Source organism: Rhopilema esculentum, chromosome 4 (genome assembly GCF_057945365.1).
Source record: "Rhopilema esculentum isolate cy_ngs chromosome 4, ASM5794536v1, whole genome shotgun sequence".
Lineage (NCBI taxonomy): Eukaryota > Metazoa > Cnidaria > Scyphozoa > Rhizostomeae > Rhizostomatidae > Rhopilema > Rhopilema esculentum.
The window spans coordinates 9,302,471-9,321,563 of NC_142818.1; the positions used below are offsets into that span (position 1 = coordinate 9,302,471).

Genomic DNA, 19,093 nt, shown 5'->3' on the forward strand with positions numbered 1-19,093 from the left:
GTATCTCATATTTGATTAAAATTGCCCCCCCCTATTTTGGCAAGCCTTAATTAATAATTTGTACATGCAATACTTTTTATATATGCGATATTTTTTCGACGCTGAATTTTGTTAATTCCTATTCATATTTCCTTTTCATACGTGTACTAATTATTCGTGCCTTTGCATCCAGCAACTATCTTCAGAGGCGTAGCTAGCGGGGTTTAAGGGGTTGTGACACCCCCCCCCCCCCCATTATTCAAGAGCTAGTGGGTAAATCTTCACTTGCTCTACAAAATTCTCAGTTGGTCGGTAAAATCGCCTATCGGTAGGTGAAATATATTTCGTCTTCATCTTCATTATTCTTCTTCATCTAGGTAAATTTACTATCGATGACCCTCCAACCCCAGCCCCCCTCCCTCCTAGTCTTGAAGGTCAAGCTACGGCACTCACTTTCGTCTAACTTGCAGATTTTGGATGCGTACTTTGGCATTTGGACCCTTCTACAAATCAGTCCGAAAGGTAAAGTAAATTCAAAGATTACCACTTGTGACTTTCTTCTGCAAAACGGTGCCACATCTCACATTTAGTCCTTTCCGCTTTTCTTTAAAAACTGGTAATTGTACCTAATTCTAATGGTTTTACAAGGTTGTTTTAACTTTTCCATACTGTCATCTGCCATGCTTAGATATTTGAGCTTTATTTGAGCTTTATCGTTTCTTCATGCTCCAGCAGTTTTGCATGTTGGGCATGTATCTTACGTTTTATCGTTTAAATAAGCTGGAGCCACTTAGAACACTTTCTTTGCAACCTAGATTTGAGTTGTCAAACGATGTTTGGCTTTGTGGACATAGAGGCAAATCGACTGTTCGTTGCATGATGGCAAAAACTGAGCGACTTCACCTTCTGCGTATTCTTGGACTGCCCGTGGATGATACTGAATTAAAGACTAGCAAAAGTAAGTATTTCATTGACAAGACTAGCTGTTTTATTTTGGAATTATACTATTTGCATAGGTGTAAAATAATCCTGCGATTTTTAAATAATCTCCACTTGTAAAAGTGCACCGGATGGGCTTGTTAGCAGCCTACGTAAATCCTCGAATAGGCCCCCAGCAAATTATGCGCAAAAAAGTTTCTACATGGCAGTTTTTTCAGGAGGCTTATTTGTGGATTTGGGGGTTTTGAAAATTTGTAATATGGAAAATGATAGCCAGTTTTTGAGTTATGTAATCTATTTGAACATGTTTTCCATATACAATAGCCATGGAGAGGGGAATAGTGATAGTGGGTCCACTTTATAGCATGAAGTCACGGTTGAAATTGGTTCTTTACCAGTGTTCTAAAATTATGAATATTTCCCAGTGTTCTAAATATAGTTTGAATTTCTATTCAATTTTCACATTGATTTTCTTGAAGCTCCCATGGGTAGTTATTTCAGGGATGGGCTGATGTTTCAGATGGCTTTTTCAAGGCTGGGGGGATTTCAAAGATCATGTGCTTACAGTATTATAGTCACATCCCACTAAGTCATATCTTCAAGGGAAGTAAGGGAAATGGTATGACCTAGCTATTGTCCAACTCAGCTAGAGTATGACTTTAGACTTGCATAAGGAATATCAGCCAATCAGGGTTGGAAATCAGTCCGACCAGTGAGTCTGAGTTACCCTAGATACAACTTAATGGAATTCAACTGTATATTTTTCATTGCAGAGGAATAAACAATTATTAACCACCCCTCCCCCCCTCCGTCACATTTTCCACTTGAATAAGTCACCTTTTTCTGTTGCCACATCGGAAGTCTTTGTGTGGCTTTTGACATTATGTTTTTAAAAGACACACGTGTATGTACTTCTTGTTTATATCACTAACTTTTCATCACTACACAGCAGTGCCTGAAGATGAGGAGACAATGGAGGAAGATGAAATAAGGGATGGAGCAGATGAGGAAGGCAATGAAGAAGACGTAATAGAAAATGAAGAAGACTGAAGAAGAAAGAATTTACAAGCAGATTGACATTGTAAAGCAATAAAGAGGGCACTTTGAATATTGTCATCCAAGTATCGACATCTTTGTTTGGTAATATTGGTTGCTAGAAGTCAACCTGTGAAAGTTCATTTTGAATTAATACAAATATGATGTTTATCATTAATATGCCTTTTGAGATATGTATCTCTGTTTCTTCCTAAGACCTTTATTTACACAAGACAAACACAAAGAGAGAGAGAAGGCAATTTTCACTGACAATTATTTTTCAAAAAACTGATTTGCTTTTCACTTCTTCTGCTGCTGCTTCTTCATTTGCTTGACAGCTGTTTTCAGAATGCGGTTTTTCTGTTGGGGAAAATGAAAAAATGGATAAGCAATACCAAAAGAGTACCTTACTCTAAGAAAATACCAGGCCATTGTTTATCAGTTTTGACAAGATTTGCTACTTTTTCATTGTGGAGCATACATATATTTCATATGTTTGAAATTATGGAATATGATAATAGACAGTTATATTTTTTCTTTTCCAATTTCAATCAAACATTTAAAGCTTATTATGGAATTCTCAAGTAAAAGGTCATTGTGTTTTTCATAGTCAACAACTGAAACATCTTATAGGGAAAATACACCCAAATAGGATTTCTGATTAAAACTTGTATAAAAGATGCAAAGAACGGCAAATTTCAAAAGATATTCTGAATGGTAGATGGCAGAACATGGAGCAAAAATGTTTGCAACCTCTGTTCAAAGGGCATTTGCACCTGCAAGCTATGCTCAAAGGATGACACGCAAATTATTTTTGTCCTGCAACCATGAGATACTTTGATTGCAATCCAGTCCCCCTGGGAAGTGCCACATGCAGAAATTGGGTTCACCACAAGCACAAAAGTTATGGATTTTGGCAAAAAGAAGCTTGACTGGCTCAATTTTTATGCTAAATGTTTGTTGTGAGTAAACCTAAATTAAAGTCTGTTTTATGGAGAAATCATTTAATTTTGAATTTATCATATCTCAAAAACTGCAAGATCCAGAATACTGATTTTTTCACTGATGGTGCTTCTCGAACCAAAAACTGGTCAACGATAACACTGGTCAGTATTGGTCAGAATATATAATGAATTTGAACAAAGATATCACAAGAACAAGATTAATGAAAAGAGTCTTCTCAATGCTGACACTGAAGAAAAGGGAAGATTTTGAACAGATAAGATCAACAGCATAGTACCACAAAGAATGGAAAAGGATCTCAGAAAAAGTTTGCAAAGCAGCAGAAGCAAAAACTACATGAAATGCTAATACCTTAACAGTGAAACATCACTTAAATATCAAAACTTGTTTAGGATGAACTGTCCTGTCCTACACACTGGTGACCATAGAATGTGAACCATATGTTTTAAGCACAAATGACCAAACCAACAAAGAACTTAGTTAAGTCTTACCCTTTGTTTGGCCACCTTAACCTTGAACCTGTCAAAATCTGACAGTGAGGCTCTTTTGACTCTTCGTTCCAGCCTCTGAGCCCAGGCTGTCTTCTCCCATCTTGCATTGACCTCCTCTTTGTCGAATGCTTTTCTGACACAGGCTGTCCTTGCTCCATGGGGGACACTGATTTTTAAATCCGTAAGGTTCAGGTGCTTCAAGTTGATGGTCTGTCTTGGCACATTATTTGATGGATTATCACACAAAACCTGAAAAGAATAAATTATTGTACAACTCAATAAAGAAAGTTTCTATCAAAGCAGCATTTTTTTAGAGCTAGAAATGAATTCTAAAACAGCACAAAGCCCAAAACCAATAGTCGCCGGTTCATTTATTAAACTTGCAAGTTTAATAAGTATATATACCAAGTTATCTTTCAAGTTATCAGGCAATAAATTTTATCCCGAAAACTATGCTTTAAGCATGCCTTGCTTAAAGTGGGACATGCTTGATACAGTAAAAACCCACGTCTAAGAGCTTATTGGGGGTACTTATTGACATTTTAGGCTAACTACATTCTTAATGAGGTTCTTAAATTCTAGAATAGATATTGTTGTTGATTATCAGAAAGTAGCACTGTATCTGGTCTGTTCTTCATTCTTAATATTTGATAGTGTACCAATGTTGCCAAAAGCACACAAAAAACTGGTCGATGATAAAGTACTGTATATAAAATAGTAGCAGTAACTGTTTCACAATAACAGTTTAAATTTAACATACATTGTGCATTTTGAGTTTTATTTAAACAATTAAATTTTTTGTCACCTTTTTGGCTTTTGGTAAAAAAGCAGATAATCTAAATGGTTAAACACCACATACAAAAACTTGTTGGGAATTTGTCTTCCTAAACAGGTTCTTATATTTTGGAGTATTAAAAAGGCAAATTTCTGCTAGAAGGTTCTTAAATCCTTAGGTTCTTATACACAGGTTTTCACTGTAGCATTCAGGTTCACAGGCACACACAGAGACTTGGCCATAGGAACAGTTTATCACCAAGCTATCAGCAAGCAATGAATGTTTTTAGTGTATAGTTACAATATTTTTGTATATATTGTAATTGAATTGGTTTAAAAAACAATGTGACAACTTTGCATGGCTTTTAAAGGCATTTGACATGCACAAGAACAGCCAATCCAGAAATAACCTACGCTACATTAATCAGAGCATGTGTGCATGAAAGGAGTCGAAAACTGCTAAACTAAAACTCAAAAGTAAAACTCAGACAAATTATTGAAGATTCCAGATAACTGACATCAATCATTTTGAAACAATTGATAGATTTGTAGCCTAAGGTGGAGTGAAGATATTACTTTGTCTGCCTTCTTGAATCACTGTGTACCATCCTTGGATTCTGCCGATTTGCAAAAAGGCAAAAACTGTTCCTATTTTATTCCCTGTGTGAAATTTGACTGGTCAACCATTGGCAGTGTCAAATACCTTTAAAGTATTAACAGGGAAAAATAAAAGTCAGACTTTGTGAATTTGACAAAAAGGGAAAAAAAGATTGAGGTCCACTGTTTGCCAAAATTATCAAAGTATTTCATGAAGGAAGAAAATAACAAATTCTCAATAAAATGCCAAAAACATTACAGTTCCCAAGTAAATCAGTGTAATGATATAAATAATAGAATTGAGATGGCATACCCTGTTGTGGTCAATAACATCCACAATGACAACTAGCTTTCCATTGTAACTTCCAGTATTTACAAGAGCAATGCGCCCGGATTCTACAAATCTTTTGAAAACCTGCAGACAAATAAATTGCCTTATTAGAAACATTGAAAATAATATCATACAATTTTTATCAAACTGGATTCAAATTCTACACAATTATTCTTGAAATAGCTTAATAAGTATCCATTATGTGAGTTAGTAATTAAATCAATAGTGACTGACATTAGTGTAAAAGTTTCCTAGCAGAACCACTCTGTACTGAGCTTTGACAAGCTCTGCCGAAAGAAATATTTTCAAGATATCAATGTTTACATACATAAGAAAAAAACTTATTTCAAGTCAAAAAATTAGTTGGCTTCTAAGAGTGAGGATAGGTCAATGGCTAGGTTTGCCAACTACAGATCCAAGAATCTGTGGTTTACTCCCTTGACTTGTCCAAACTTTCACCAAAAGTGACGAGATTTGTGAGCTCTCTGTTATTCAAGGCATAACAATCACAAGGTGTGGCTTCATTGAAAGGGAGGGCCAGGACACTGCTCAATTAGGCACAGCTTTTCAACATCAAATCATCATCAAACCAGTTTCAAGCTAAGGGTTTCCTCTTTGCAGGGGGTTATTAGATCAGTGCCCTAAAACTACCTTTGGATGCTAGGTTGCAATACAATACAATAAAAAAGAAGAATAGACTTGAATTCCAAATAGGAATTCCCCTAGTTGCCAGAGACTTGCATATGAGTCCCCACCATTGTTTTTATCTGCATTATGAAATTAGATATAAAATAGCATTCAAGAGAAATCTAGTATAAGTAGTTTAGTACTTTGAGACCTATTTTTTCCCACCAAACCAAAACTGACATTTCAAGCCAGCATTTATGTTCTTTCTAGGGTCTTCTACTCATGAATCATGGAGACAATCAACCTCCTGTAACATGAATTTTAGCAAGATGGTCCATAAACTTGTGGTAAGGAAATTCACCAAACTGGGTTTCCTTCCACATTCAAGGGGTACGGTAGGTAGTAAAACTTTTCTAAAGGCAGCTGGCATGTTTGTTTTGAATACTTGCTCGTAACATCTAAAAATTTACCTTTATTTTTTACTTCCAATTTTTAAAAAATTGAGACATTGCCTAGGCCTTGGTCAAAGGATTGTGTAACAGGAATAAAAGTTATGACTATCGTTGGTTTATTGTAACAAAAAGGGCTAGAGGGATACAAAACTGCAATTAATTGGAAACTCCATTCTGCCAACTTTTATTGTCATAAGACATGCGACTTTAAAGTATAAGTTAGTTTCAATTTGGAAATTTCATCAAACTTATTGTTGAATATTGTTGGTCTGCCTAGGCCCCTTTTTGATCAACGTAGCAAACGAACATCGGTTTACTTTATTTTAGCAAGAAATGTGCTGTTTTTCGGACCCTTTGAGTAGAGAGTCATTTAAGGAAAAACTTAAGTTGGGCTGACGATGCAGATACTTAGGAAAATCACATAAAAGGAACAAACCATTTTCAGCTTTGTCCTGCTAGGGCGCCTGGTTTCAGTGATCGTTCAAGAGAAAGTTCACATGTAGCAGGAGCACACATAATCACAGCGGTGCATTGTGGGTAGACAATGAAAATACCGCAGCCGGATCACTATGCAAATACCCGGACAGCAAAAGAAGGAAACCGGCAGATGCAGGGAAGCAGAGGCTCGGCGCATGAAAGCTATGCCCCCCTTAAGCAACAAGTAAGTTGAAACATTTTCAAACGTTTTAATTCTATCTTAAGCCCCCCTCCCCTAAAAAAATTTAACTCTCACTGTGCTACACTGGCAAGAATAGATTACTGAAGAAAACTGATTATTCCAATTATATATCAGAAAACTGATAAAATTCTATTGAATTTAGTAAAATTAACATGCGATGAGGAGTTTTATAATTCACTTAAAAAATAAGTGTAAGGTAAGGTAAAATATTATGTCTTCGTTTGATTTCTTCATCTCAAAAGAACAGTCAATCGAATAAACATTTTATATGCTATCGATACATGTAAAGTATTATTAATATAATTTTCCATTTACGCTTTAGTATTGTAGAAAATGGCGTTTTGTTTTGTTACCGGTAACGTAAGATCACGTGATTAGTTAGTTAGGAAGTAAGAGTTTTGAGAGTTGCACGCGTTTGAGGAAAGAAAATTCTAGTTAAGCTTTTGCCATCGTTTAAAATTGTTATAGTTGGAAACGGGTTCTGCAACGAAGGCAGATCATCCAGATGTGTTTAAGATTGTGGCCTTTCAAGCCGTTTAATTGCATGAACATCTTGAACATAATAATTGGCGAGTCAGCGTGACTTAGGCCAGCATTTTCTCCACAAGTATATAGAATAAGGCGGCTCTAAGCTACTACGCCGAAGTTCACGCTTAATGGGATCATCAGGCAAAGCGTGCACACAATGTCTCGACTAGGAGTATGCGCAAATGCGCACGCGTTGCGTTTACGTTCAGTCGTGATTTCATGTCATAAGGGGTCTATACAGACCTATAAGGGGCAATAAATAAATGAAGTCACCTAAAATGTAAGGATTTTCAACCCTTTTCTTTTGTCACTACTATGTCACCAGCATTGAGATGTAAGCCTTTTTTCTGTGTCACCAGTAAAACTGCATGCCTTTTTTCTGCGACTCTTATGGTTTCGGTGTGACTTATATTGATTAAAAGTTGATAAAATTTATTTTTCGACGAATTTACAAGAAAAGTACAGAACAGAGATAAACTCGATATTCGAGATGCAAATTGTGTTGGGGACGGGGCGATACTACATCCCAATCTATCATAACCGATCTGGCTGAAGTGAGCTGAAAATAGAGCAGCTCAGTTGCTCCAAAATTGCTAAGACAAAATTGTGTAGCGTAGTGTTATGATCTATGTTTGACGTTTTACATTTGAAAAGTGTCAGACGAAAATCTTAAATATGTTCTAAAATGTTTGCCCTTTTCAAAATCATTTTTAAATTTTGTAAGAAAAGAAAATTGCTAGAAGTATTTCAGATTTTTGATATTTAATCGTTATTGAATTGGCCTAAATAAAAGAATGATATAATTTCGGCTATTTGTAAGTCTATTTTCTAAATATGCATATGCTTCTGAAATGTAGTCATATTTCACAAAATTTCGTAAGCTACTTGCCATACACTCTTTATCTAACAACCAAAATTTTAATTCTTGGCAATTATTCAGAAATACTTTGATTTTGAAAGTAGCAAAAGATTTTGACCATCTGTTTCCAATCACAAAATAGATACTAGATACTAAACGTAAAATTGTCAACACTTGTTAAGAAGTATCACAGCATCGAATCGAATGTTCTACAGGCATGGTCATAGGAAAGCATTCATTTGCACTGCACGTATATTTGTGTATTCCAAAATGCACATAGTTTTAAGTTTCTTTCCTCTAAAAATTAAGACCCCATGCCAGTGATGATTACCACTATGAAATACTTTTCTCGACTTTTCTCCGACGAGTACAATTTTGAGTTTGTAATGACATCAGAAAACTACCTTTTTCGGTTGAGAACTTAAGATCCCAACGGAGACGCTTGGCATAAACTGTAGCCGACACATGGCGACATATTTCTACAGAATAACATATACAAAATACTCACATGAAAACATCATTTTTTGCAAAAAGCTAAAGATAAAAGCCCTCCTCCCAGCCCCCTAGCCCGTAGTGCCTGTGAAAATCAAAGGAATGTCCATCAATTAGTAAATTTTGCTGAAATTTTAATGCGGCTGTCCGCCCTATTTGTAGAAAAAGTTGGCAAGCCATCCTTAATTGGCCAAGAAGTCTGGAAATTTGCCACTGAAACACCACTACGTGGCAAAACAAAAACACCTCGGCTTTGCAATAAATTTTTTCAAGGGGATCTCACACTCTCCACACCCAACCATGCGCTGGCCTTGTCTGTATGGGTTCTTAAAAAATTGTATGATAGTTAGCGGATAGTTAGTTGACAAATTTTAGAAGGATAATTATGAGCACAAGCTTTTAAGTCGTTTTTGCAAATTACGAAGAATTTTCATGGGATATGAAGCCAGCCCTAACCCCCACCATCTATTTGACACTTTTAGAGCCTAGAGGACATTTACTTCAAAAATAAAGTTTGCACCGGTAAAGAATTTTCATCCAGAAAAGTTAAAAAAAGAGCCCAGGAACACCTGTTTCCATTTCTGATAGAAAAGAATGACAAGAAACATGGTTTTTGTGGTTTCATAACCGTTTTATATACAAACCTATCGCTTATAAGCAAAAACTTCTGTTAAGACAACATAGAAGCTATAAATATGTGTTTAAAAAACAGACAAGATTCATGGTGCAGGTGAAACCATAATATATATAGAAGTAACATAGAAGACCGTGTTGAGTGATGCAGCATGTGCCATTACTGCCGAGACACAGCCTTACTAGCCTCTAGTTTACTTTCGTCACTAAAGGCATAGCCGAAACACACAACAAAGATAAAGGTGAAGACTAGCGTTGAGGATTAGCATTGAGACGAGGAGGAAGACGAGGATGAGTCAAGGACAAAGACAAGGCAAAGACAAGGACAAAGACAAGGACAAGGACAAGGACAAGGGCAAGGACAAGGACAAAGACAAAGACAAGGACAAGGACAAGGACAAGGACAAGGACAAGGACAAAGACAAAGACAAAGAAAAAGGCAAGGACAAGGACAAGGACAGGGACAAAGACAACGACAAAGACAAGGACAAGGACAAGGACAAGGACAAAGACAAAGACAAAGACAAAGACAAGGACAAGGACAAGGACAAGGACAAAGACAAAGCCAAGGACAAGGACAAAGACAAAGACAAAGACAAAGACAAGGACAAGGACAAGGACAAGGACAGGGACAGGGACAGGGACAGGGACAAGGACAAAGACAAAGACAAGGACAAGGACAAGGACAACCTAGAAGATTCCGACAGCACAGCGCCCTCTCCTAAATTTTTTAGGACGGCACCCCTTGTTTGAGTAAATTTTCTGTTTGGCTTTAGGACTGAAAGTTATTCCTGTGTGTACAACACCGTGCACTCGCTTTTATAACAATGGTACACTTTCTTATTAACAAACATATGGAAAAGTGTTGTTCCTGGTACAGTCAGTGATGCCATTTGTACGAGTTTATTTGCAGGACTGCCTTGCCGTCCTAAAAAGTTAGAAGGGGACTGTGCTGCAGGCATCTTCTAGAAGCCATTCCCACAACTACAATAAAAATCCTTGCATTTGTGTTCAAATTCTCTGTTGTGTATCAGGCACCGTGCAGCCATTGGGCTAGCAAGGGCTATAGCCCCTACTCACTTTTTTGCAATTTTGTGGAAAGTTCAATCTAAAGAAATACTGAGAAGTTTACTCTAACGGATCCTAAGTAGTAGCAGTTCTTCTTGACTGGGAACCCTTTCCTTGTCCATTTTCTTGGTGCTTCGTCTTGCTTAATGGTATGTTGTATTTTCTTACTTGATTAGCTTGGTGTTTATTTATCTTCAAGCTAATTATATCTTTTTATAGTAATTGATATCTTCTCTGAATCAGACTGTTTAAAAATAACAAATTATGGAAATAAGTGAGTATTTTCTATAATTGGTGTTGTCTAGCGTTCTAAAGGGCGTGGCATCAAAAATTTTTAGGGTAAACACTTTTCAGCCCTCCCAATCTAAGACTGTGCGGTGTCTGCTGTGCAGATGAAATAATTTTAACTTTTCACCCACTCAAAAGGCTAATGGGAAGTTGCTTATTCTGGGAAATTTACAATGCAGAATTGGTCCAGCCTAACTTGTGCTCATACGTTACAAGGATGCTAAGCCCTCCAAAATCTCTCTAAATTCAAACAAATAGCTGTGCCCCCCCAAGCCCCCCGAGCACCCCTGTATGTATCTTTGCCTTTTGCTTGTTTTCAGTAGAATTCAGATTGCAGGCCCGCGCACCCATGTGGCCGGAGGACGCCTTCTGAGTAGCATGCACCAACTGAGATTGAGTTGAATTGAGATGGGAACATCCTTGTTGAAATTCTTCTTCGGTATCATCGCGAACTCATGAGAGTAGGATGTCTGCAGTCGTTGGTGAGTGCCCAGGGATAGGTGTTTTAAAAACTTTGTAGATGATTTAGTTATTTGATTATGTGTAGTTTTTGTGCAGAATATCATGTGAAACTAGCTGACTCTAGTTTGTATTCTTGTGGGTTTTTTATGGCAGTAGCATGACGCTCAGGCCCAATGTTCTTAAATGTAATACCTAGATGATAGATTCATAGAGAAAAAAGGTGAATGCTGGACATTAAAAAAATGCTCATTGCTTAGTATCTAAATGGTTATGGCGTTTTTTGGCCAGCGCACCCACTTTGGAAATCGGTAACTAGGGATTTATATAATGCATCTCATCTTTAAATGAAGTAGCTAGAAAACGAATGTTTGTTTTCGTCCAGCCATCCGATTTGACAAAATAATCTTCGTTTCAAGCCTAAAAACTTGCATTTGATTTTTATCTTATTTTTATCAATATCAAGAGGCTTACAAATTTGTTGATATAATTTCTACAATTGTCTTGGATTTTTTATTATTGTCTAACCAAGACTGTACACAAAGTTGTAAGCGCATGGGCAGTATTTACTCTACAAGGATCGGCATATCCAAGTAAGATTCTCCGAGATGGCACCATTTAATATAACACAAGCATTCAGGAGTTGAAGAAAAGTGGAAAGAACAATAAGAAAAATCAAACAATTAGTTAGAACATTTGATACCCAGCATTTGAGATATTATGTAAGAGCATGACATGAAAAAATCCAACTATCAGAAATTTCCAACAACAAAAAACCCTTAATTAAAATGTATTTATGATTTATACCCTGAAAAGTTGCCAGACTTTTGTGGTACCAACTGCTTTTTTAGAAATTGTTTATAATACAATACAGTTAAATCAAAGCCTTTCTCAAGATTATCATACCAAGCATTTGCAGCAGGCTAGTCTAGGTTTCATGGTAGTTTTTGATGAGATCTCAAGGTTATCTTTGAGAGCGATTAGTCACGTGCCCAGTGATAAATATTTCACTTGAAGAGCGCGATTACCAGATGCTGATAGGTCAATCCACTTGAGAAACTCTTTTTAGAAACGGAAGTTTGACATCGAATCCTTGTTTCAAGTTTCCATTATTCTTGAGCAGTTCCCATTGCTGGCTTTTATAAATAGTTGGCTTTTATTAGCTATGCTTGTAAATATTTTATCTCATACATGTATAGCTATTTTATACCTTTTTTGTGCCAACATTGTAAATAAAGAGTTGATAATAATAATAATAATAATAAATATTTGCCTCAGACCACACCGCAAACAAAAATGAAGGTTTTCCCATAACTGTTTTGTCCTTTTTCATATTTTTGTACGAGCTCATCTTGAAACTAAAGATAAACGAATTCGTTTTTAATTGACTCCCTTCTCGATTCTCCCATTCAAACAATTCATTTTTAAATGACTCCGTTCTCCAGTGACTTCGTTTTGACTGTTCCCATTAAAATGATTCATTTTCAAACAACGCTGTTTTCAGTTGATAACTTTAAACATCATTATCAAATGTCTCTGTTTTTGAATGTACCAATGGGAACCCAAAATCAAAAACGATTCATTTAGTTTCTTTTTCCCACGAAAGCGGATTAATAGGAACAGGGCCTGATCTCCAACAGACAGATTATTAATTGCCCCTATGCCATTTGTTAGTTACAGGGCCTCCTTTTTGTTTTATTTGCTAAAGCTATTTCTGTCTGTTTTTTCCTGTAACTTTGCTGAACAGAATTGAAACTTCTTCACGTTTCTAAAGTCATTGAAACCTCTCTATGTCGCACAGTACCCTTCACGATTACTTGTGAAGGAAACATGAACATAACAATACAATGTGTAGCATTCAGTTCATTTGTTAAAAGTTTTGTCACGTTAAATAATTCAATAGAAACAACTTTATTGCTTTGTGTTAAAAAATAAATTTGATTTGCGCGACCCACTCTAATCATGCAAGTTTTTGGCAGCGCGTGTTGACCTGTTCAAGTATTCTTTGTACTTTCATGTTGAAAAATCCCTGATCTTCATTTATCTTGGTAAAGATCAAGGTTTTGCAAAGTCTAGTTGAATAAAGCAAACCAAAATCATTCTATCACAAAATAAACTCGCTGTCGAAAATGCGAAGGGTACCTGCAAATTGTTCAAAGAAGAGAATCAAATAAAGTTGCAGCAAATATAATCAATTATGTTTTATCAAGAAATATTTTCATTGTTAAATTTTTTACAGTTTCTACATTGTACCAAAGGAATTTCATTTTCAACACAAGGATGATAAGGGGTGTTCACTTACCTGATGCTCAGAGAAGTTGCACAATCATTGAATGCCAATATGTTTTTTATGTTTCGCATCATGATACAATGATACATATTTTTCTATTTTCCTCTGCTTTTTGGTTGCCTGTCACAGATCTTTTTCCCTATGAAACAAGGAGAATGGAATACTCAGCTCTGTTGCCTTTTTTGCTAGACATCATATAAATAAACATCAAGTTTGATTAAAGTTTGATTAAACATAACACAACCTTGTGGTTTGAACAACCTTCCATCGTTTTCATATACTCAAGACTATCTTCTCTTGGACTTTCAAATTTTTTAAGGAATCCAGTTAAACTATGTAGAGCAAACTGGAAAAAATATTCTTTAAAACATTTGAAATATAACAAGAAATAATGTCATTAGCACAGGCAGTTGTTCAACTGAATGGAATGTTTACTTGGATGGTTTTTTGCTGTTGAAAAGCTATTTGCATGCAAATGGGATGGGCTTGCTTGTGTCTTCTGGTAATGGTTGGTCATCTGGCTTATCAAATGCATTTCCACATTGGCCAGTGTTGTTTATATGGAAATTGGATTTTTCATGTTGAAATCAAAGGAGGCTATGGTGCTAGCATGATATGTTTTAGAGTCATCCACACGTAGGAATGAAAATGGCTTTTTCAAAAATTGTTTATGAAAATGGCTTTGAAAAAAGCAAACATTTAGTAAACTAAAGCTTTTCGTCTGACACTCTTCAGAGTTTAAAACATCTGAACATAGACCGAAAACTCTAGGCTAGGAAATATATATATACCCAGTTGTGGATCAAAATAGGCCAATCAGAAACACAAGCACATGACTGTTGAGGTTGACCAATCAGTGCCCCTTGCCTAGTGAGAATTCTGATTGGCCTATTTTGATCCACAACTGGGTATATATATTTCCTAGTGTAGAGTTTTTGGTCTATGTTCTGACCTTTTAAACTCTGAAGAGTGTCAGGCGAAAAGCTTTAGTTTACTAAATGTTTGCTTTTTTCAAAGCCATTTTCAAGTTTTGTACCACCGAAAGATTGTTTATGAAAGTGTTTGGAAAGTTGTGTGTCAATGGTACTTTTGTCTTTTTTGACCAGCATTTGCTGGGAAATATATTCATTAGAATTCCTTTTAGTCTGAAAAAAAATTTTTTTTACTAGAAACCAAGTTTACAGGCGACTTAGTAATTTTCTCCAAAACTAAATTGGTTAAATTATACCCTGGATAATGACTACCTAGAAAATGTCACTCCAACCCTGTTTGGGGAAAAGTTTGCTTATTTCCCAGGGGTGAAAAGTTTGGTTGTGAAAAGTACCTTGAATTGGCAATTTTTCATAAAAATATGGTAGGTAGATAAAAAAGGTTGAACTAATTTTTTTCAACTGAGGGGCCTTACTAGGGTCATGTTTTCATCCATTCAAAGGGATTCTATTCCTGCCAATCAAAAAAATGCAATTATCTACAAAGTTTTACAAAATTATCCACAAAGCTTAACTGGATTTTAAGGCTTTTATCTTGAAACAGTTCCTGTAACCTTGCTTAACCCCACATTTTACTTGAAAGGAACCACAATTCTTTTTAAGTTAATCGTTACTAGTCAATGTTAAGTCCTGTGGTGTTTTCTCGTGATAGCTACGAATTGCAAATAACAGAACTAGTGGATAAGGGTACATACTGTGAGATGAATTTCATTTTTTTCTCATTTAACTGGAAATCCTAATTGGAGACTCGGCAAACTTCAATTTGAGTTCTTTGAGCCTCCTTGTAGCATTGCGGTCGCTGTGCGTGCATAGCTCATTGGTTTTTTCCAAACAAGTTGGAATAGCCAATAGAAATACATCTCTTGTCAGAATGTAATGAGCTGTGCATGCAAAGGGAACCTCAATGCGGAGAGGAGGTGATGAAGAATATTAGGGAGACTGTTCATTTTGTTTAATGTGGGCTTGATTAGAATTGAATGGAATATTTTCAGCAGGAAACTTAATCTGAAATTTATGATGAACAAGTTATCATTTTATGGTTTTTTTGAAGTTACATGCATCCTTGTTTTGTACAGGATGTCAAATGCAGTGCCTTTGTGTCCAAGATTTTAGATCAGATATTAATGTATTGTTTATTTAATATTTAGTCCCACGAAATTTCCGCTTGTTAGAAGAGCTAGAAGACGGGCAGAAAGGAGGTGGTGATGGGACTATAAGTTGGGGTCTACTGGATGATGATGATATGTCAATGTCACGGTGGACAGGGACAATCATTGGACCCCCGAGGGTATGATGTTGATACATCTAACAAAGATCCTATTTTTTGTCTACTTACACAAAAGATTTTTTACAATTGAATATTTAGTAACAGATGTGAAAATGAGACAGATATGCAGACAGATATGTGAAAAAAGGTGCAGGAGACAGATATGCAGACCTGTTTTTTTATAACAGCATGCCTACTAATGACAGTTTTACCAATGACCACTTTTATGGGAATGAAAACAAAATGATGCAGATGGATTCATCAAGTTTATGGGATGGCTCATTGGCAGCCACTATATAGATCAAATAGATTGAAAGGTTAATTGAATTTTCACTCAGTTCTTCTTTAAAACATTTTTCTGCAACAAGTAATTGTTTTAATTTTTTTTGTTAATTGTTGTTTCTTTGCTTGATAGACTGCATTTGAAAGTAGGATATACACTCTGAAATTAGAATGCAATTCAAAATATCCAGAAGAACCACCAACAGTTTCATTTACAACACGGATAAACATGGTTGGTGTAACACCAATGGGTCAGGTAATGGCTTTTTTTACAATGCTTATGAACTATTTTAATTGTTTTAACTTATGGTATTTAACATAAACCAAGGTCTAAATATATGTTATCGTCCCATGCTACCAAGTTGGCACAGTCCTTTTCTACACAAATCACAATGTAGACATATTTCTCTTTTACAAAAAAAGCAAAGAAAAGCTCTCTTTTTGTCAAGCCTCACACTAAAAGTGTTTTTTATAATCTGAGGTATTGAGCCTATTGGTGAAAATCATTGAAGTTCAGGATAGCACAGGAATATTTCTGCTCTTCGCAACATTTATTCAACACATTCATATTACTTAATCAAGGAGGTTTATTAAATATAAAATTGTGCTTTATGCAATGAAGCGATGAATGCTGTTACTGGAAAAAATATTTTTGACAAAACAGAATTAAAAATGGCTTTAAAAAAGGGAAACACTTCCAGACAACTTGCAAGTTTCCAGGTATCCAGGAGAACAGGTATCCAGAAGATGCTTTGTTATACACTCCAACAATGTTGCCTTCCTACTACCCAAGCTACTCAGGATGAGCAACCAAAAATTTAAGGATAGAGTAATCCATCATTTTCCTCACAACAAAAGAAGTAAAACTCTCCTGAAAGAACAGCCTTTCAGCCTAGAAGATGTAAAACAGCTTCCAAAACATGATTATGTCATGAATTAACCTTTATAGAAAACAAATCGTGCCCAGACCTAAAATGGCAAAAGTGTTATATATAATTGGCAGAACCCAGTCGTAGCTCCAGCTAGTAGTTTTTACATGTGGACTCAAGTGGCTATATTTTCGATTAAGCATCGAGAGCCTGGTGTTTCTGTTTAGCCTTTTTGTTCCACAGCTGGATATATCCTCAAACTTTATATTTTTTATGATTTTGCAGACAAAGTCTTTGCTTTTTGAGACCATTTTAATTATTAGTATCTTCAGCAAAACACAGCCTTTTATTCTTTAAAATTGCAATTTTGGTGATTTTAATTGTCTCTTTGATTTTCAGCTTGATAAAAGAGTTTTTCCATTTTTAAACAAATGGCATCGTAATTATACCATAAAACTGGTTCTTACTGAAATAAAGAGGTTAGTTACCTTTTTTATCATGTTTCATTTAAACTCACTCATTGTTTTCAACAATTTGTTTTCAAGTAAGGATGCTGGAACGGCTCGCTATCTTCCTTATTGAATATTCTCCTTGGTCAGCTTTCAGCTATTTGAATATCCAGCTTGGTTTCTACTTAGTGTTTTGTTGATGCTACCTAGCAGCTGATAGCCCAGCCCCCCCCCCTTCCCTCAGGCCCTGGAGGACTTTCTGTTTAACAAATATTGTTGGGCGGTTGATCACCCTTGTATGGTCATCCTAGCAGTCAGTTCATTGCCCTTGTAGAAATTTCTTCAGGAAAAGAGCTTGCTTGCTTTTAAATTGTTGGTGCTTGATACTTTCAGTGTCAAATTTTTGGATTGTGGTGCTTCATTGCAGTCTTGCATATGTAGTAATTTAGAGATCACATTTGTCAGACTATTGTCTGGTCTATCCAAGTATTCAAGTTTTGGCTTTTTATAATTTTTGTGTTTAAGGGTTTTTTGTGACACCCCTCTGTTGTAAATTGTTTTCTGCCATCAATTTATATTAGGAACAATCAGACTAAAATCTTTAATTCAATTTTATGCTTTTAGGTAAAGCACTGACTGATTTATAATGATAAAAAGAAACTTGCTTGAGTCATCTGTGTATTCCATGAAACTTTGTTTCATCAACATTTTGACTAGCTTTTTCTTAAATTGACTGACCTTATGTTTTCCCTAAGCTAAGCTTATTTTGAGTAAATATTTTATTAACATTTTCTAGGCTGATGACATCAAAGGAAAACATGAAATTACCACAGCCGCCAGAGTCATCAGTTTATTGAGCTGGGCAAAGCTTGTTATATCCATACTCAAAGTGACTAAAGTGTTTTGGTGTAAAATAAAAATAATTCTTAGACATACTGTAGTATTTTGTATGTTGCAATGATGCTTCATTATTCAAGGTCAAAATAAGTATAGCAGCTTACTATTTTCTTCTGAAGGTTCGGAATATTCTGCATGAACTTTAAAAGAATCATTCTTATTCACAATCTATTATTAAAAGTCGATGGTATATATAGCATTTAAGAGCAGAGAAACTTGAGGAATTACCCTGGTATGAAAGGTAACAGTTATGCTCATATGCCTGACAATATTATGAAAATGCAGCAGATTTTAGTCAGACATTTTGTTACTTGTTTATTAAGCTTGCCACACACAGGCTATTAAGAAATTAAAACACTTTCTTTGACTTTTATGCCTGTATTTGTGCACTATAGTATACCTTAAAGAAGATTTGTAACCATTTCTGTTTGTTTTCACTATGTGTTGTTTCATATTTATACTTCTCAGAGACTACCAAACAGCATTAAATTGAAAAGGCTCTTTATTTATGCAACATATGGTATTTCAAAACATGACTGTTCTGTTGAGATTTGCTCCCTTCCTTGTGTTCCTTTTAAGCAAGACATGTTTAAGTTTTAATAAAACTTTGATAGTCACATGCTTTCAAGAGTGCCTTGCTTGTAGCAAAGTTTCAAGACTGATATTATGAAGCATGGAATCTTAAATCAAGCCAAACAACTTTTTATGAGGTATTCGATAGTAGAGGTGTTTTAATAAGAACAGTGATTCCAATTATTTTTCTAAAAGCTTGTCAATTAATTTTACGCGCTTTTGGTCACAAATAATAACACCTTCAACATAATAACATATTTATATGCTAAAAATTGCACATATA

The 19,093-nt window shown here is 35.6% G+C and overlaps 3 protein-coding genes across 4 annotated transcripts in view; 2 read left to right on the forward strand and 1 right to left on the reverse strand.

Annotated features, from left to right (window-relative positions):
- The window catches only part of LOC135690627 (RNA cytosine-C(5)-methyltransferase NSUN2), a 14,552-nt gene extending 12,421 nt beyond the window's left edge, over positions 1-2,131 (forward strand). Inside the window, exons 18-20 of one of the 2 annotated variants that reach the window (XM_065208228.2) lie at positions 450-501; positions 795-937; positions 1,868-2,131. In XM_065208228.2, the coding sequence (XP_065064300.2) occupies positions 450-501; positions 795-937; positions 1,868-1,968 (296 nt within the window). In that variant the 3' untranslated portion in view covers positions 1,969-2,131. The remainder of the gene's footprint in view (positions 1-449; positions 502-794; positions 938-1,867) is intronic. The other variant, XM_065208229.2, reaches the window with a different exon arrangement.
- Positions 2,132-2,213: 82 nt separating this feature from the next.
- Positions 2,214-6,754, reverse strand: LOC135690629 (large ribosomal subunit protein eL14-like). Its single transcript, XM_065208232.2, has 4 exons — positions 6,625-6,754; positions 5,092-5,193; positions 3,408-3,656; positions 2,214-2,313 (listed from the first exon to the last, which is right to left on the reverse strand). Exons 1-4 carry the CDS (start codon positions 6,625-6,627, stop codon positions 2,254-2,256), a joined length of 414 nt encoding a protein of 137 aa, XP_065064304.2. The 5' UTR covers positions 6,628-6,754; the 3' UTR covers positions 2,214-2,253.
- Positions 6,755-11,111: 4,357 nt separating this feature from the next.
- LOC135690791 (ubiquitin-conjugating enzyme E2 variant 2) lies at positions 11,112-18,674 on the forward strand. The gene is made up of 5 exons (XM_065208450.2): positions 11,112-11,217; positions 15,622-15,761; positions 16,156-16,278; positions 17,291-17,370; positions 18,137-18,674. The coding sequence occupies exons 1-5, from the start codon at positions 11,202-11,204 to the stop codon at positions 18,195-18,197; spliced, it is 420 nt and encodes a 139-aa protein (XP_065064522.1). The 5' UTR covers positions 11,112-11,201; the 3' UTR covers positions 18,198-18,674.
- Positions 18,675-19,093: the final 419 nt, after the last annotated feature.